At 48.8% G+C, this 19,809-nt stretch overlaps 2 protein-coding genes across 2 annotated transcripts in view; one reads left to right on the top strand and one right to left on the bottom strand.

Moving 5' to 3' along the window:
- Nucleotides 1-12,770, top strand: part of ccnyl1 (cyclin Y-like 1) — a 36,369-nt gene extending 23,599 nt beyond the window's left edge. The window contains exons 7-10 of the mRNA XM_080536181.1: nt 3,036-3,155; nt 5,321-5,487; nt 8,866-9,028; nt 12,284-12,770. Of these exons, the coding sequence (XP_080392307.1) occupies nt 3,036-3,155; nt 5,321-5,487; nt 8,866-9,028; nt 12,284-12,400 (567 nt within the window). The 3' untranslated portion in view covers nt 12,401-12,770. The remainder of the gene's footprint in view (nt 1-3,035; nt 3,156-5,320; nt 5,488-8,865; nt 9,029-12,283) is intronic.
- A 663-nt stretch (nt 12,771-13,433) lies between these two features.
- Nucleotides 13,434-18,815, bottom strand: fzd5 (frizzled class receptor 5). Its single transcript, XM_080536176.1, has one exon. The coding sequence runs from the start codon at nt 17,805-17,807 to the stop codon at nt 16,002-16,004; it is 1,806 nt and encodes a 601-aa protein (XP_080392302.1). The 5' UTR covers nt 17,808-18,815; the 3' UTR covers nt 13,434-16,001.
- Between the last annotated feature and the right edge of the window lie 994 nt (nt 18,816-19,809).

Raw genomic sequence — 19,809 nt, 5'->3', positions numbered from 1 at the left:
CATCATTTGATACATATAAGGATCTTGTAACTTCGCAAACAATGGCAAAATTTAAATAGTTTACTCTATGTTCAACTGGAAAAGGTAGTGACAGAAGATTTTCGTGTTTTGATTTCGCTGGGAGTTCGTTAAAAATGCCTTTCCACCAAAGAACCGTGGAGCCGCGTCGTGTGAGCAGGCTGAGGGTCATACAATATTTGTATATTAAAGGCAACGCCGCAGCAGTTGAACATAGAGTAAACTATTTCAATTCTGCCATTGTTTGCGAAGATCCTTACATCCCGTCAAGATCCTTGATGATATAAATATGATGATAAATACATATAAAATGGCACATATATGGCAGTCTCACGCGCCTGTCACGTCTCCAGTACATTAGAACTTTGCATCCTTTGATACATATGACGGGATGTAAGGATCTGTAACTTCGCCGCGGCAGTTGAACATAGAGTAAACTATTTCAATTTTGCCATTGTTTGCGAAGTTACAAGATCCTTACATCCCGCCATATGTATCAAAGGATGCGAAGTTCTAATGTACTGGAGACGTGACAGGCGCGTGAGACTGCCATATATATCATACCTCCGTTTTATATGTATTTATCATCATATTTTTCGATATATAACGGAAGTATGATATATGGCAGATATATGGTATATATGTGTTGAGCTTGGGTGCACATGGATCGCGTATATATACTGTATATATATATATATAATAATAATAAATCGCGCCCCCCCTGCAGTACCCCCCACGCCCCACAGTTTGGGAAACACTGTACTAGCTTACCGTATTTTCCGCACTATAAGGCGCACTTAAAAGCCTTTAATTTTCAAAAAAACCGACAGTGCGCCTTATAACCCGGAGCGCCTTATATATGGATCAATTGGTTAATTTGTTGATCCATACTGGTTGTACACGGCGCTCAAGGCGCTCTGTCAAAATGTTTCAGTACGACTGGTAAACTACAAAGCCGCACCGCTTGCAGCATTACGGTAATCAGTAAACACCAAGTAGAAGCGTCTCTACAGTCACTATTCGAATGAAGGCAACAGCGCGAGCACGGGACATGAACATCGATGAATTTCGAGGCGGTCCTTCTTGGTGCTTTCAACTTGAAGTTTTAAAGTACCCACTCGATATAATAAACAACAGTTTAACGATCACTAAATACTTATAATTTGTGTATTGGATTCATTATTCTCGTTTGCCGGAGGCTACCGGTAAGGGAGGGTTGACTTGTAAACATACTTTCGTTTTAGCTCGTGTTCAAAAGCAAGAACTGTGTGTTCATCTAGTTATGTGTAGTTATGTGTTTTTAGCATGTCGATGTTCTCCCAGTATGTTGTCATGTTATTAAAATACAGTTGAGACCTTCGTAGCGATGTGTTTTGTTAGGAGCGTTCGTAGCTGTGGCTGCGTTCATAGCTGGGGTTGCGTTCAGAGTCACTTTTCTCCCATTCAGTGTTTGAGGTGAACCAACATTCAAATACGCCTGTCGTGTTCAATCTTTCTCTGATTTGAATGTATGACACATCATTTGAAAGCTTACCATCTGTAGTTTAAGCATGTGTAAAAACCGAAAAATTACGTTGCACATTTCACCAGGAGCTGTCACATATTGGTTGTTGGTTATAATTGTATAGCCTATTGGTTGTTTTCTGGTGTTGTTTTGCTCTGTTTGTAGTCTACTTGATGTATTTTTTATCAGCTGTTAAATCACCACAGCGGTTAATCCACTAATAGAGATAATAGCAGATTGAAAATGCTTGTAGCTAACTACTCTATATCTCGTGGTCGCAGCTATTGCGAATTGCTATTCACGCGAGTCAGCTGTGAATCACCGCAGGTCCTTGACGCTTGTTGCAAAAATGGATGACGAACGGCTGATACTTGAGGTGGAAAAATATATATTTTTGACAGTGGAGCAGGTAGAACGTTGACGGTGACAACGCTCAGGTGGAGCATGGACAACGGGAAGTTGACACAACACCGATGGAGAGGTGACGCAACGCAGTAGGTGGAGCTTGGGCGTAACGCAACCCCAGTCAAACGTTTGACTGCAGTATTCTATATTCTATTCTATGCGCCTTATAATCCGGTGCGCCCTATATATGAAAACAGTTCTAAAATAGGCCATTCATTGAAGGTGCGCCTTATAATCCGGTGCGCCTTATAGTGCGGAAAATACGGTATATTAAAGCTGCACTGTTGCGCATTTCATGAGAAGTTGTCAGTCTAGTTTCTTATACAACATATGTGTATGTTTACATGTGAACATGTAAAGATACTTTATTTGCACTTAATTATACATTCATATTTTCGTTTTTGTACAGAAACAACTCACTAAAATTGACTTGCATAACTGATTTGGAGGGAAAAAATCCACCTCTACCCCCCCATTCGGTACCATGCCATATCGTGGCTTTTGCTGAAATGACGCCACTGGTCTCGTAGCCTATTGGAGTGTGTGTGTGAGTGAGGGAGAGTGAGAGGGAGAGCTTTTGTGAGCCCGCATGTATGATGTGTCTCTTTCTGGTACCCCAATAATCTTTTTTGGCTCTCAGTCTCCGACTGCCCTAGCAGGATCCGGGTCTCATATCCTTCTCACCTTTTTCACCCCGACCTGTTTTCATGCCTGCTAAAATCCAGCAATCAAATTGATAAGGCCTAAGAAGTTCACAAGTTTCAGTTATTCTGTCTAAAAATGAGGTGCTAGGTCTTAAAAATTAGATCCTGCAAGGAAATCAGTCCGACCACATCTATTTACGCGGAAATGAATCAAGCTGGAACCCCAAAAATGCCAATTCGCTTCCTTTTTTGTCTGTATGGCAGTGAAATCCCTAATTTCATCACCTCGAGGATGACAAAAAGCTATCATATGGAGTCGCGAATAGGTCCAAAATTCTATTCAAAGAGGTCTTAAATTTGATTTGTTGAAACTTGTAGGAACCCTGGTGTGTTGGATGCGATGCGTGTCTGAAACAGCCTTCTCTCCTTCTCCTCCCTCCCCTTCTCCCCCCCCCCCCCTGCAGAGAGAGGCGGTCCCAGAGGACTACGCGCGCACGGACCCGGAGCACAAACTCATCTACCGGTTCGTCAGGACGCTGTTCAGCGCTGCCCAGCTCACGGCCGAGTGCGCCATCGTCACTCTGGTGAGGTGTCCAATCACCTCTCTGTATGAGGCCTCCAATCACCTCTCTGTATGAGGTGTCCAATCACCTCTCTCTATGAGGCCTCCAATCACCTCTCTGTATGAGGCCTCCAATCACCTCTCTGTATGAGGCCTCCAATCACCTCTCTGTATGACGCCTCCAATCACCTCTCTGTATGAGGTGTCCAATCATTACTCTTCTTAATGTCGTTAACAGCTAGCAGTGCATCAGCAGTCATGATGAGGATGTTTTCTGTGTAAGACAACATATTCAATATTCATATATATATATATATATACACCTTGTTGACGCATACTGTATAGATCAATCATGTATTGACTGCTTGTCATATTACCCTGCATTTAAACCAACCGGCCACCAGAGGGCAGCAGTGTACTGTTATTACAAGGCTGGTGAATGGAACTTCATTCATGTAATCTGATTAGTCATTTTAGGGAGCGTGACAAAGATGTGGCCATGAATGAATCAAGCTGATGTCTTCAGGGTTGGGGCTGGGCGCCCTGGGCTCAGACTAACGTCCACATGCTTTGGAACAAGGCGTCTGCTAAATGAATGGAATGAATTCAGATAGATAGACACAGATAGATAGATAGATAGATAGATAGATAGATAGATAGATAAACACATAGATACATAGATAGATAGATAGATAGATAGATAGATAGATAGATAGATAGATAGAGACACACTCATAGATAGATAGATAGATAGACAGAGACACACACATAGATAGCTAGATAGATAGACACATAGATACATAGATACATAGATAGATAGATAGAGACACACACAGATAGATAGAGACACGTAGATAGACACGATAGATAGATAGGTAGGTAGGTAGATAGATAGACAGACACATAGATAGATAGACAGACACATAGATAGATAGACAGATAGATAGATAGATAGATAGACAGACACATAGATAGATAGACAGACACAGATAGATAGATAGACAGGCACATAGATAGATAGATAGATAGATAGATTAAGGCGATACAGCAGCTCACAAACAACAGCAACAACAAAATAAAGTGACAATAGAATTAAAATAAACTAGACATCTGAAATGTTATACACAGTGAGAACAATCCAGTATGACATCTTTGAGTCCCTGAAAAGCTTTATAAATAAAATGAATTATTATTATTATTATTATTATTGTTATTATTATTATTATTATTTAACATCCCCCAGTCTGACTCTGATTAGATTAGATTAGATTCAACTTTATTGTCATTGAAAAGTACAAGCTCGAAATGCAGTTTAGCATCCAACCAGAAGTGCAAATAGTGATATAATATAACAACAACATGATATAAAAAATGATATGTACAGTATGGCAAGTACGGTAGTTTAGAGGTGTATATACAGTTATGAGCTATGTACAGTTAAGGTAGCAATGTGCAGTGTGTATGTATAGATGTATAGACATATTGATGTAAATGTCACAGCTGCTGGTGAAAGGGAAAACAAGTCGGAAGCCGATTTAATATTCTGACTTTTATTTAGAAAAATGTGAATACATTTCAGCGTTGTTGAAAATGACACATCGCTAGTCAACTAACACAGCTTGTTCTGTGAGCCTGCTAACAATGTAAAGTAGTGTTATCGTTAACTAGGTAGCAGTGGGTGTTAGTGAGGTAATAGGGTAGGGCTCGTTCTTTCAGGTGTAGATTGTAGACAAGATGGTGCATCGGTCAGGACACAATAAGACGAGGAGATGTACTTCTTTTATCCAACTGTATTGAATTCCAGTAGGTAGTTTTATATAGATGTAGTTATAATAATAATATTCAGTCCGAAAGGAAAACAAATAAAGCGATATCAGGGTCATTCAACCTAAGACTGGTACATTCACATAAACAGCAACTTAGGCTACAGATAACAATATTCTGATTCAAATTAAATAAACCGCTTCACATAGTATATACTTGACCAGATTAAATAAAGTAAAATGGCGCTACCCTGTGTTACATGAGGCTGACTCTGATATCTCCCTCCTCTCTCTCCCTCCCCTCTCTCTCTCTCTTTCTCTCTCTCTCTCTCTCCCCCTCCTCTCTCTCTCTCCCTCCTCTCTCTCTTTCTCCCTCCTCTCTCTCTCTCCCTCTCTCCTCTCCCCCCCTCTCCCTCCCCCCCAGGTATACCTAGAGAGGCTGCTGACCTATGCAGAGATGGACATCTGTCCGTGTAACTGGAAGCGCATAGTGCTGGGAGCCATCCTGCTGGCCTCCAAGGTCTGGGACGACCAGGCCGTCTGGAACGTAGACTACTGTCAGATCCTCAAAGACATCACCGTGGAGGACATGTGAGACGCACACACACACACACACACACACACACACACACACACACACACAGACTACTGTCAGATCCTCAAAGACATCACTGTGGAGGACATGTGAGACACACACACACACACACACACACACACACGTAGACTACTGTCAGATCCTCAAAGACATCACCGTGGAGGACATGTGAGACACACACACACACACACACACACACACACACACACACACACACGCACACCTAGACTACTGTCAGATCCTCAAAGACATCACTGTGGAGGACATGTGAGTAGGTGAGGGCGCACGCACACACACACATACACACACACTAGAGGACGTGAGTGGAGACGCACACACATAGACAGAGCAAGAGAGAGACACACACACACACACACACACAGTCAGATGGCTGTGTACAGGAGACAATCTGAAAGCAATCAGTGGGCTGTTCCCTACTACTGGCCCTCATTCTGTTAGCCTCTGGAGTGGCCTAGGGTCAGGTGTGTGTGTTTTTATTTATTGTGTGTGTGTGTTATGTGCGTGTTGTGTGTGTCAGTGTGTGTGTGTGTGTGTGTGTGTGTGTGTGTGTGTGTGTGTGTGTGTGTGTGTGCGTGTGTTTTCTATGTATGAGCCCTACCGGCCCTGTGCTCTCTGGTCTATTTTCATCCCCTCCATTGAAGTGCTCTTTGTGAGCAGAGGGAGGGAGGGAGGGATGGAGGGTGGGAGTGAGGGAGGGAGGGGGGGGGGGGCTCGAGTGCTCTCACCGCTCCGACATAATGGCCCCAGCTCTCGCCCGCTCCATTAGTTGCCCCGGGAGACCAGCCTCCTCCCTCCTCCTCCTCCCTCCATCCTCCAGCCTCATGTCTCCTTCTCTTTCCCACAAAGCATCCTGGATGCTGTCTCCTTGGAGACAGGGATGATGATGATGGTGATGATGATGGTTGGTGATGATGGTGATGGTGATGAGGGCTGTCTGGAGAAGGACAGTGATGCGTCTGTCTCCTAACATGATCTACCTCTCTATCTCTGACGCTCTGTCTGGACCGAGAGCCAGTCTGGTCTGCTAATGGACTGTCCCCTGGTGAAGGGCCCCCCCCACCCCACCCCCACCCCACCCTACGGAGAACACTGAGGAGAGACAGGAAGTGCCTCTCTCTCTCTGTCTCTCTCAGAACCCTCCTGGAGATGATGGAAACAAAAGCCTCTGGACAATCAGCTCATAGGCTTGGTGGGGGGGGGGGGAGAGAGGGGGAGGGGGCTGGGGGAGGGAGGAGAGGAAAGAGTTTTTTTTTCTGTCCTGTTTGCTTGTTGGTTAGATGAACGGCGCCCCTATGACATCTGACCTGTTGACTAGGAAGCAGGGTGGAGGATGGAGGGTGGAGGAAGCAGGGTGGAGGAAGCAGGGTGGAGGATGGAGGGTGGAGGAAGCAGGGTGGCGGGTGGAGTTCCTGTGACACTCTGTTGACCCTGTGTTGACCCAGTGTTGACCCAGTGATGACCCTGTGTTGACCCAGTGTTGACCCAGTGTTGACCCTGTGGTGACCCTGTGGTGACCCTGTGGTGACCCTCTGGTTGACCCAGTGTTGACCCTGTGGTGACCCAGTGCTGACCCTGTGTTGACCCTGTGTTGACCCTCTGGTTGACCCTGTGTTGACCCAGTGTTGACCCAGTGTTGACCCTCTGACGACCCAGTGTTGACCCAGTGTTGACCCTCTGACCCTCTGACCCTCTGTCCCTCTGTTGACCCTGTGTTGACCCAGTGTTGACCCAGTGTTGACCCAGTGTTGACCCAGTGTTCACCCAGTGTTGACCCAGTGTTGACCCAGTGTTGACCCAGTATTGACCCAGTGTTCACCCAGTGTTGACCCAGTGTTCACCCAGTGTTGACCCAGTGTTGACCCAGTGTTGACCCTGTGGTGACTAGGGATGTCCCGATCCGATACTGAGATCGGATATCGACCCGATATTGGTCCTGAATGCTGGATCGGAGATCGGACCAGAAAAAAAAAAGGCTCCGATCCGCGTGCCCGATCCGCGTCTGTGTTACGTCTGTGTTTACGACAGTTTGGGCTTTACGACATGTGCCGTATTACGTTTTGTGTTACACTCGTGTTGCCAGCTCCGACTACAAGCTCTGAGTTCGACTCCGTTATTGAACATAACATTGGCGAGATGCGAGAGAAACTCCCCCCAGACAGCAAAATTGCAAAAGCAATAACGGAGAAATTGGTTCGGTTTATTGTGCTCGACGACCAACCACTTTCGGTGGTAGAGAATGTGGGGTTTCGGAGTTTAATTGAACACCTAGAGCCGCGTTATACTTTGCCCAGTCGGCATTATATAACCGAAAATGCCATCCCGAAAATGCACAATGAAGTGTGTGAGTTCCTCGCCAAACTATTGGAGAATGTCGATGCTATTAGCTTCACAACGGACATTTGGAGCTCAGACGTGTGTCCAATGTCGTTGTTGAGTCTCACAGCACACTGGATAGACTCTGATTTTACTTTCAAGAAAGCGGTGCTGCATGCCCGTGAGTTCCGTGGCTCACACACTGGGGATTCCATTAAGGCAGCCATGGAGGAGATGCTGCTCGAATGGAAAATTAACAAAAGCAAAGTCCATGTCGTTTTAAGAGAGGTGGTCACTGAGTACTGCAGAGTACTATTTTTGTTGCTTTAATAAAGGCTGGCAGTCTTTAATTTAACTGTTGTTGGTGTGGACTATATACTGGGGAGGTATTTGAATGAATGAATGAATGAATGGTCTTTATTGTCATTGCTACAGTACAGGTACCAAACAACGAAATTTAGGAGGGGTGGCTCCCCTGGTGTTAGGAAAAAAAAAATAAAAAAAATTCAGGGGTCAAAAAAATTATACAAATATCGGATCGGTATCGGTATCGCCGATACCCGAAGCCCAGGTATCGGTATCGGTATCGGTAGTGAAAAAGTGGGATCGGGACATCCCTAGTGGTGACCCTCTTGTTGACCCTGTGTTGACCCTCTGACCCTCTTGTTTGACCCTCTGTTGACCTTCTGTTGACCCTCTGACCCTGTGTTGACCCTGTGTTGACCCTCTGGTTGACCCTGTGTTGACCCTGTGTTGACCCTGTGTTGACCCTGTGTTGACCCTGTGTTGACCCTCTGGTTGACCCTGTGTTGCCCTGTGTTGACCCTGTGTTGACCCCGTGGTGACCCTCTGTTGACCCTGTGTTGACCCTCTGTTGACCCGCTGTTGACCCTGTGTTGACCCAGTGTTGACCCAGTGTTGACCCTGTGTTGACCCCGTGGTGACCCTCTGTTGACTCTGTGTTGACCCTCTGTTGACCCTGTGTTGACCCTCTGGTTGACCCTGTGTTGACCCTCTGACCCTCTCTCTCTCTCTGGCAGGAATGAGATGGAGAGACAGTTCCTGGAGCTGCTCCAGTTCAACATCAACGTGCCGGCCAGCGTCTACGCCAAGTACTACTTTGACCTGCGCTCCCTGGCCGACAGCAACAACCTCAGCTTCCCCCTGGAGCCACTCAGCAACCAACGAGCCACGAAGCTGGAGGTGAGGGACTGGGACTGTTACTGGTCATACTGGGACTGGGTACTGGTCATACTGGGACTGGTTACTAAGACTGGTTACTGGTTACTGGTTACTGGTCATACTGGGACTGGTTACTGGGACTGGTTACTGGGACTGGTTACTGGGACTGGTTACTGGGACTGGTTACTGGGACTGGTTACTAGGACTGGTTACTAGGACTGGTTACTGGGACTGGTTACTGGGACTGGTTACTAGGACTGGTTACTAGGACTGGTTACTGGGACTGGTTACTGGGACTGGTTACTAGGACTGGTTACTAGGACTGGTTACTGGGACTGGTTACTGTTACTGGTTACTGGGACTGGTTACTGTTACTGGTTACTGTTACTGGTTACTGGGACTGGTTACTGGGACTGGTTACTGTTACTGGGACTGGTTACTAGGACTGGTTACTGGGACTGGTTACTGTTACTGGTTACTGGGACTGGTTACTAGGACTGGTTACTGGGACTGGTTACTGGGACTGGTTACTAGGACTGGTTACTGGGACTGGTTACTGTGACTGGTTACTGGGACTGGTTACTGTTACTGGTTACTGTTACTGGTTACTAGGACTGGTTACTGGGACTGGTTACTGTTACTGGTTACTGGGACTGGTTACTGTTACTGGTTACTGTTACTGGGACTGGTTACTGGGACTGGTTACTAGGACTGGTTACTGGGACTGGTTACTGTTACTGGTTACTGTTACTGGGACTGGTTACTGGGACTGGTTACTAGGACTGGTTACTGGGACTGGTTACTGGGACTGGTTACTGGGACTGGTTACTGTTACTGGTTACTAGGACTGGTTACTAGGACTGGTTACTAGGACTGGTTACTGGGACTGGTTACTAGGACTGGTTACTAGGACTGGTTACTGGGACTGGTTACTGGGACTGGTTACTAGGACTGGTTACTGGGACTGGTTACTGGGACTGGTTACTGGGACTGGTTACTAGGACTGGTTACTGGGACTGGTTACTAGGACTGGTTACTAGGACTGGTTACTAGGACTGGGACTGGTTACTGTTACTGGTTACTGGGACTGGTTACTAGGACTGGGACTGGTTACTGGGACTGGTTACTGGGACTGGTTACTGGGACTGGGACTGGTTACTGGGACTGGGACTGGTTACTGGGACTGGTTACTGGGACTGGTTACTGGGACTGGTTACTAGGACTGGTTACTGGGACTGGTTACTAGGACTGGGACTGGTTACTGGGACTGGTTACTAGGACTGGTTACTGGGACTGGTTACTGTTACTGGTTACTGGGACTGGTTACTAGGACTGGTTACTAGGACTGGTTACTAGGACTGGTTACTAGGACTGGTTACTGGGACTGGTTACTGGGACTGGTTACTGGGACTGGTTACTGGGACTGGTTACTGTTACTGGTTACTGTTACTGGTTACTGTTACTGGTTACTAGGACTGGTTACTAGGACTGGTTACTGGGACTGGTTACTAGGACTGGTTACTAGGACTGGTTACTGTTACTGGTTACTGGGACTGGTTACTGGGACTGGTTACTGTTACTGGTTACTGTTACTGGTTACTGTTACTGGTTACTAGGACTGGTTACTAGGACTGGTTACTGGGACTGGTTACTAGGACTGGTTACTGGGACTGGTTACTGGGACTGGTTACTGTTACTGGTTACTGTTACTGGTTACTGTTACTGGTTACTGGGACTGGTTACTAGGACTGGTTACTTGGTCTGGGTACTGTTACTGGTTACTAGGACTGGTTACTAGGACTGGTTACTGTTACTGGTTACTGGGACTGGTTACTGGGACTGGTTACTGTTACTGGTTACTGTTACTGGTTACTGTTACTGGTTACTGGGACTGGTTACTAGGACTGGTTACTTGGTCTGGGTACTGTTACTGGTTACTAGGACTGGTTACTAGGACTGGTTACTGTTACTGGTTACTGTTACTGGTTACTGGGACTGGTTACTGTTACTGGTTACTGTTACTGGTTACTGGGACTGGTTACTAGGACTGGTTACTGTTACTGGTTACTGGGACTGGTTACTGGGACTGGTTACTGTTACTGGTTACTGGGACTGGGTACTGGGACTGGTTACTGGGACTGGTTACTGTTACTGGTTACTAGGACTGGTTACTGGGACTGGTTACTGTTACTGGTTACTGGGACTGGTTACTAGGACTGGTTACTGGGACTGGTTACTAGGACTGGTTACTGTTACTGGGACTGGTTACTGGGACTGGTTACTGTTACTGGGACTGGTTACTGGGACTGGTTACTGGTTACTAGGACTGGTTACTGGGTACTGGGACTGGTTACTGGGACGGTTACTAGGACTGGTTACTAGGACTGGTTACTGGGACTGGTTACTAGGACTGGTTACTGTTACTGGTTACTGGGACTGGTTACTGTTACTGGGACTGGTTACTGGTTACTAGGACTGGTTACTGGGACTGGTTACTGGGACTGGTTACTGGGACTGGTTACTGGTTACTAGGACTGGTTACTGGGACTGGTTACTGGGACTGGTTACTGGGACTGGTTACTGTTACTGGGACTGGTTACTGGGACTGGTTACTGGGACTGGTTACTGGGACTGGTTACTGTTACTGGGACTGGTTACTGGGACTGGTTACTGGGACTGGTTACTAGGACTGGTTACTGGGACTGGCTACTGTTTTTTTTTTTTTTTTAAATTTGTTTTTCAGATTTTATCCCTTTTTCACCCAATTTGGTAGCCAATTTAACCCAACTTAGCATCCAATTATCCCCTGCCTATTGCATGGGATCCGCCGCACGACCCCGTGGCCGGCAGTCCCAGAGGAGGGCGCCAGGCAGACTAGGCTGACTGGCTCCTCGAGCCCAGTACCGTTATTCCGGCACCCAGGGGGCGGTGTTGCGCGACGGATCCTAGTCCAGAACTACTCCTATACCCCCCTCGGAAGCGGCCGGCCAATATGCCGCTTCCCGTGTGCCTCGGCCATATCTGGATCTGGCGAGCCGGGATACGAACCCTGGCCCCGGTGGGCAGCATGCACTAGCGGCCAGTGCGTAGACCGCTACACCACCGCGGGGCGGGGGGACTGGCTACTGTGACTGGGTACTGGTTCCTGGTCATACTGGTCATACTGGGCCGGTGTGGGGAGGGAGGGTTAGAATGGGACTCTTGTTTGGTGTCAGTGGTGAGAGAACAGGCCTGTTACAGAAGCCAATGACATAACAACCTTCTCTGTGTGTGCAGGCGATCTCCAGGCTGTGTGAGGACAAGTTCAGAGACCTGAGTCGCGGCGCCATCAGGAGGTCCTTCAGCGCCGACAACCTGGTGGGCATCAGACGCTCCAACGCTGTGCTCTCATAGGCCCACAGCCTCCAACGCCGTGCTCTCATAGGCCCACAGCCTCCAACGCCGTGCTCTCATAGGCCCACAGCCTCCAACGCCGTGCTCTCATAGGCCCACAGCCTCCACCGCTGTGCTCTCATAGGCCCACAGCCTCCACCGCTGTGCTCTCATAGGCCCACAGCCTCCACCGCTGTGCTCTCATAGGCCCACAGCAGGACCTGACCTCTGACCTCCACAGCCCAACCAACCAATCACCCCTCTCTCCGGAGACCCGACTGTACCGCCCCCCCCCACCACCACTCCAACTTCCTTCGCAGTGACTGTTTGTGGGAGCAGACCCACCACCCCCCCAACCTTCCCCCCAGCCTCCACCCCCCTCAGCCCCCTGTGCAGAAGAACTAAACTACATAGAGAGAAAAAAAGACTTGAGTTGTTGTTTTTTTTCTTTTTTTTTCCTGCTTACTATGTAGGCTACTAGCTGTGAAATGTGTTTTTAAATTGAAATCATTTGCAGATGGAGTATTTTAAATAAACACTAATCATGTAACAAATCTGTTGTACTTACTTTAGGTGTATGAGACGGTAACACTTCAACATGCCATCTGTAAAGGGTTCATAACTAGTTTATAAACTCTAGTCTTTCTTATGTTCATACATCATTTCTAAACAAATAGATAATTCATTCATTTTAAATGTGTAATAGCAGCTTGGTTTTTGCCAAATAGTGAGCTTGCACTTAGATACACAGTTGTTTACTCTTTATGAGCGTAATAACTGTAAGCTCACTACCTGGCAAGCACCAAGTGACTTGAACATTTTAAATTAAAATGTTATTGTTAAAATGGTTGGTTTGTGAATGGGTTATACTGTAGGTGATTTATGAACAAGTAAACTGCAGTTTAGAAACTAGTCATAAGCCATTTATAAATGGCACTTTAAATGCTGTTTACTGTGTGACTATGAAATATGTCTGCATAGTGAAATGTAGCATTGAAACAAAATAACACGTTCTCATTGAAAGAATGGTCCACAGTTTTATTCTCTACCAGTCAGACACATGAAATGAGTAGAAAACTGCATTTTTATAAATATCTAAAAATCTTTCTTTTAAAATCTCAGCAATGGATATGACACATTTCATCTTATCAGAGAATTAAGTACACACACACACACACACAGCTGCCGTCCATACTTATCTACAGAATGACCCCAAAGCAGATTCACAAATGACAGGGTAGAATGATCTCTCTCACACACACACACACACACACACACACACACACTGCCAGGATACAAGCTAATAAATTAAATATAGACACACTCTGGACCATTCACACACTATGTGGTCTGTGGTTTGAAACACATTGAAGCACAACAGACAACACGACAACCACCATGAAACACAGTACAGGTCAAGGTGTGGCCAACCATGAAACACAGGACAGGTCAAGGTGTGGCCAACCATGAAACACAGGACAGGTCAAGGTGTGGCCAACCATCGGTGCGTGGAGAGTTCACCACCTTCTGCACATCCACCCCACACATTGTGTAGCCTTTGTAAGAACTGCTTTGATGCTTGCTTTCTTTTCTTTCTTTTTAAACCATCGTTGTTGACCGTTAAACAGAACAGTTTCACCCTTGTTGTGTGTGGGACCCATGACCGAAAGAAAACACAAGTACAGTCATTGACAACATGAACATAGATTCTGCAGACTACCGTATTCAAGTGTTCAGTCTAGCTTATTGGTGAATACAGTACAGTACTTTCAGCCGTTGAGGGGACGGTGGGTGGACCGATGTGTGCAGTACATATGTGGACCACTAGGTGGAGTCGAGCACAGCAGCAGGCCTTCAGCCACAGATGCAGAGAGGCCAGCCAGGTGCAGGTCTGGGAGAAAGAGCTCTGAGCTGACAGACGTCTGTCTCTGTCCAAACGGTTTTACAACATGTTTAATATCAATCCTTTCGCAAGTAGTAAACTGCAATGGTTATGGTGCGTTTGCTTCCTTTCTAGAGGCTACTTTTGACATAGATTTTTTTTTTAAATACACTTTTTCAGATAAGAACAGCTCCCAATAATTTTACAATTGTGATTTGACTCCAGTTCTTCAGAAAAGGGGACACTTTTTTTCTTCTTTTTTTTTTTTACATATCTGTATACCTCTTTGGGGGTTGTTATAAGGCTCCAGCAACTGGCCAACAGCTAGATTAGAGATTCTGTGGTAATACAGAAGGTGTAGAGAGACAGACACCAGTTGAACCAGAGAGAAGCTTACTACCAGGAAAGACCTTGTCTGCATTGGTACATACTGGATCCAACTAGAGCTGCACACAAACCCAGTGGTACAAACACACCCTTACACACCACAGATAAGAAACACACACACGCACCCAAACACCCACACACACACACACACACACACTATTGTGATTCAAATCACCAGGGACAACAAAGAAAAGATAATGTTCCCAAGCTGTTTTCCCCCAGTTAAAAGCCAGCCTAGATACACGCTGTACCCTTCCTGTCTTATTATGGGATCCTATATATTCAGGGCAGCTCAAGCCAGAGTCTGTTAGAACACGTACAGTATATGCACGCACAGCAATGAATACTGAGTTCACTCCCTGGGTCCAGCTATACAGACAGACAGACAGACAGTACAGGGATGCAGGGTATTCGGTTGTTAAGTCTGACGTCACGCGTGACGTTTAGCAATTTCCGGGTCCAAATAAAAGATTCCCTGCACCAGAGTACCAGTGCACTAAAGCGGTAGAATGACAGTTCAATCGTTTTTTAGACTCGGATCTATTCATACAACAAGGGACGCAGCACTTTCCAGTTTTTCGCATATTGTCAGCGTCTTTGAGCCTCGGAAAAGCGCTATACAAATAAAATGAATCGTTATTATTACTGCGGCATTTCGCAGAGAGCGCCTCAGCCAACGTTGGACCCGGAAACACGTCACAACTTAACAACCCTATACTTCTGTCCAGGGGCTGGGCTGACTTCGTGGGCGCTTTTAAACAACACATTGCCTTTTCCTAAGGCTCGAAAATGTTCTAGTACTTTCCCAAAGCAGCAACAAGCAACAGGAGCACCGCAGAGTTCAAACAGAGGTCCAATTCTCTCTCTTAAAAAAAAAAAGAAGTGATTTCTATCCAATCTTCTTCCTTGTAAAACAACATGTGTGACTGCATGTTCCAAGAAGAGCAGGACTGTAGGTTAGGTGGGGGCTGGTTGGTCAATGCATATTTTTCTATATATTAAGGTTTTTTTTCTCCAAAAAAGATAACTTGGGTTTCCTCTTCCTCCTTTTCTCCGGTCCCACACCCAGAGAATCTCTCAGTGTTTCTCTCACTCTCACCACATTCTCCAGTCTCACTCTCACCACATTCTCCAGTCTCACCACATTCTCCAGTCTCACTCTCACCACATTCTCCAGTGTCCAAATGAGGCACTTTTCACACAAATAAAGGAGGGAGGAGGAGGTGGGGAGAGAGAGAGAGAGAGGGGGAGGGGGGGGTCACGGTCTCACGGTCACATGTGCGTTAAGGGGGGAGTGGTGGCGGTAGTGTGTGTGTGTGTGTGGGGGGGTGGGGGTCATCTAGGAGGTCCCGTTCACACGTGCGAGGGCGGGGCAGGTTTGTGGTAGGACCCCGGGGGCAGGGCGGCCCCCAGGGCGTGGTGGTGGTGGGGGGCCGTGAGCGCCGTGCTGGCCTCGCTGTACATGGACGAGGGCGCGCCCCCCCCGGACCCCCCCGGCTGCTGCTGCTTCCGAGCCCAGCAGGGGCAGCACCTCGCCACGAACCGCCTCCACGACTCCAGAGTCTTGCCCGACCAGATCCACACGCCCGACGTGATGCCCACCACCAGGCACATGAAGTACTTGAGCATGAACACGGCGTAGTCGGGCCCCAGGCCCAGGCGCCGGCGCTCCTGCTCGCAGGAGCACGTCAGGGCCCGGTCCCACCCGGGCCGGTAGTGCTGCTCGTACACCAGGCACGCCACCACGATGGTGGCCGGCACCGTGTAGAGCACCGTGAACAGGCCGATCCGGATCATCAGCTTCTCCAGCTTGTCCGTCTTGGTGCCGCCCTGCTTGATGATGCTGCGGATGCGGAACAGCGACACGAAGCCCGCCAGCAGGAAGAGGGTCCCCGTGAAGAGGTAGACCACCAGCGGGGCCAGCACGAAGCCCCGCAGGCTCTCCAGGCTCTGGTTCCCCACGTAGCAGATCCCCGCCACGGGGTCGCCGTCCACGGAGCTCAGGGCCAGGACCACGATGGACTTGACGCTGGGGATGAGCCAGGCGGCCAGGTGGAAGTACTGGGAGTAGCCGGCGATGGCCTCGTTGCCCCACTTCATCCCCGCCGCCAGGAACCAGGTGAGGGAGAGCACCACCCACCAGATGGAGCTGGCCATGCCGAAGAAGTAGATGAGCAGGAAGACCAGCGTGCACAGGGCGGGGCCCGTGGTGTCGTACAGGATGTGGAGCTGGTCGCCCCCGCCGCCGCCGCCGCACGCCACCCTCTCGTGACCCGCCACCAGCCGAATGATGTAGCCCAGCGAGACGAAGAGGTAGCACGCGGCCAGGAAGATGATGGGCCTCTCCGGGTACTGGAAGCGCTCCATGTCGATGAGGAAGGTGGCCACGGTGGTGAGGGTGGACACGAAGCACAGCACCGACCACAGGCCCACCCAGAAGGCCGTGAAGGTGCGCTCGTCCTGGGAGAAGTAGGGCTGGTGGCAGGGCTGGGCGCAGTTGGGCAGCGGGCCCGTGTGGACCCGGTTGTCCAGGGCGTGGCCCTCCTGGATGGGCACCAGGGGGTCACGGCAGCGGCACTCCTGGCTGCACTCGGGGGGCGCCGCCGGGGGCTTGGGGGCCGACTGCGGCCGGCGGCGGTGGTGGGTGCCCTTGGGCGTGGGCTTGGGGAAGGGCGGGGAGAGGGTGGTGGTCTCGCTGCTGTTCTGGTCCATGCACAGGGTCTCGTCCCCCAGCTGGGGCAGCTGCTCGCAGCTCATCCTCTCGGGCCACTCAAAGCCGTACTGGGTCATGAGGGGGGAGCAGCCGCGCTTGGCCCGCTCGCACACCGAGCGGCAGGGCGGGAGGGGCTTCTTGTAGTCCGGCAGGCAGATGGGGGTGTACATGCTGCACAGGAAGAAGAGCAGGTCGGGGGAACAGCGGATACGGACCAGGGGCCAGAACTGGTGGACCTCCAGGCCCACCTCCTCCTGGGTGTCGTGGTTGAACTGGTTGGGCATGTAGGTGAGGTTGTAGCCGATCCCTTTGCACATGGGCACCGTGATGGGCTCGCAAACGATGTCCTTGGAGGCGGCGAGGGCCAGCCGGGGCAGCTGGGAGAGGAGCAGCGCGAGGAGCCACCGGGCGACGCCGCACAGCGGGGGTTTCACCGGGGGGGCCATGGGCACGGGGAACGGGAACGGTGGAGATCGGTGGAGTCTCCGTGGAAAGTATAGGTGGAAGTAGAAAATGACAGGAACTGCGAATGTGCGGACTTGAGTGTTTTCTCAGCTCAGGGCCTTCCCTTTAATTTATGACTGCATCTCGGAAATATGAAATCCCAAAAGGAGACGGTAATGTCTCCAGCAGCATGTCCCCGGTGCTCTGCTCCATAAATCACCAGCAAGTCTCATTCCAGACCGCAGCCTGCGCGTTTGGTTCCAACAGCCGGAGCACCTTGCGAAGGAACCATGGTTCCAAAATGCAGCAAGAAAAATAAATACAACTAAAATAAAGTATCACACAGTGTGTTTCTCCCACGGATCGATGGAAAGTTTGTGCGGGTTTCTGTAGGCTGGCTCAGCAGCACCCACACACTCCGTCTCTCCGGGCTGAGTTGTCAATCATTCACCGAGGTTTACAATTTATTGGGTTGAAAGTTCATTTCCCTTTTCTGCATTTAGGTCACGATCCAATAAGTTTAACAGCTCTGTAACATTTTACTGGAACAATTTCCTATTCCACCGGTTTGTACTCCGCATGACAGGTGAAGTCTCCGCCGTTCCTCTGCGGTAATAAAGGCAGGCAGAGCAGACCCTCTCACTCCGGCTCGGAGAATAAAAAGGACATTTGAAAAGCAAAAATATCGTTTTCCTCCAGTGCGCAAATGTCCTCTTGTGCGCAAAGATTTTCACATGAAGTCCTTCTGAATGTCCAGCCTCTGGTCTCGGTGTCCGAGTCGGACTTGAAAACAGGTTGCAGATAAACCTTGTTCTTCTCCTCTCTCTGTCTCTCTCTCTCTCTCTCTCTCTCTCTCTCTCTCTCTCTCTCTCTCTCTGTCTCTCTCTCTGTCTCTCTCTCTCTCCCTCTCTCTCTGTCTCTCTCTCTCTCTCTCTCTGTCTTTCTCTGTCTCTGTCTCTCTCTCTCTGTCTCTCTCTCTCTCTCTCTGTCTGTCTGTCTCTCTCGTTCTCTCTCTCCCTCTCTCTCTCTCGTCTCTCTCTCTCTCTCTCTCTCTCTCTCTCTCTCTCTCTCTCTCTCTCTCTCTCTCTCTAAAGTTTGGACAACTCGTTACGCACCCCTTCGTCTGGCCTCATGTGTCACTTGGATAATCACGGAGTCTTGTCTTGTTCCTCACTCCCCCCGACACTTGTTTGGGGAAAAAACGGAACCTCCGATGATGTGAACAGGTATCGGTTGTGTCGTGCAACACATCACAGCGCCTCTCAAGCCGAAGTAACTCCCTCCTCTCTGCCGGAGTGGAAGAGAGCCCTCCTCCTGGAGGCGGACACACACGCCCACCTAACCCAAGCGCCAGCCCCCCTCTCCATCCACATCCCCAGCCCCCCTCTCCATCCCCAGCCCCCCCAGGCCTGCTGGACACATCACCACCCCGCCTCCTCCTCCACACCCCCCTGCGCCTTCTGGGCCAATCAAGACCTAAACTGTGGGGGGTTATTACTATTAACCAAATCACTTCATTTATGGATTTGCGACTTGCCGGATGTGAGGGGGACAGGACAGGTGGCGTTTGAAGAAAGAAGAAATAGCATTAAAGGGGACAAGTCAGCCAGTAGAATTATTCATTGACACTTTTGAAATGTTTCAAGATGCAAACCTTTAATGTGGGAATTATTGGCTAAGGGTTGACTAGCTGGTTCGGCTACTCCGGAATGAATGTGTGACCCCCAGGATGGCAGGAAGACCCTAGTCTTACAGGATATGACACAATACAGGGGGGGGGGGGGGTGCAGGGAGCACGAGGAGCAGGAAGTATGCACGGGTCACATACGTAGCAGGAGAGAGGGACTGTATGGACAAATGAGGGGTGTGTGAGTGTGTGTGTGCGTGTGTGTGTGTGTGTGTGTGTATGTTTCTCATAAATTCCATAAAAAGCCCATTCCAGACTCAGCGCAGCCCCAATCATCCACAGACAGCAGAGTGTTGTATTGAACCACTCAGCAGCCT

Source organism: Nansenia antarctica (genome assembly GCF_963989245.1).
Source record: "Nansenia antarctica genome assembly, chromosome: 7".
Classification (NCBI taxonomy): Eukaryota; Metazoa; Chordata; class Actinopteri; order Argentiniformes; family Microstomatidae; genus Nansenia; species Nansenia antarctica.
The sequence above is the reverse complement of the archived record's forward strand: the minus strand, read 5'-3'. Positions and strand labels throughout refer to the sequence as shown.

What these genes read in the sequence shown, in the direction of transcription:
- fzd5 (XM_080536176.1), bottom strand. Translation starts at nt 17,807, where the DNA reads ATGGCCCCCCCGGTGAAACCCCCGCTGTGCGGCGTCGCCCGGTGGCTC.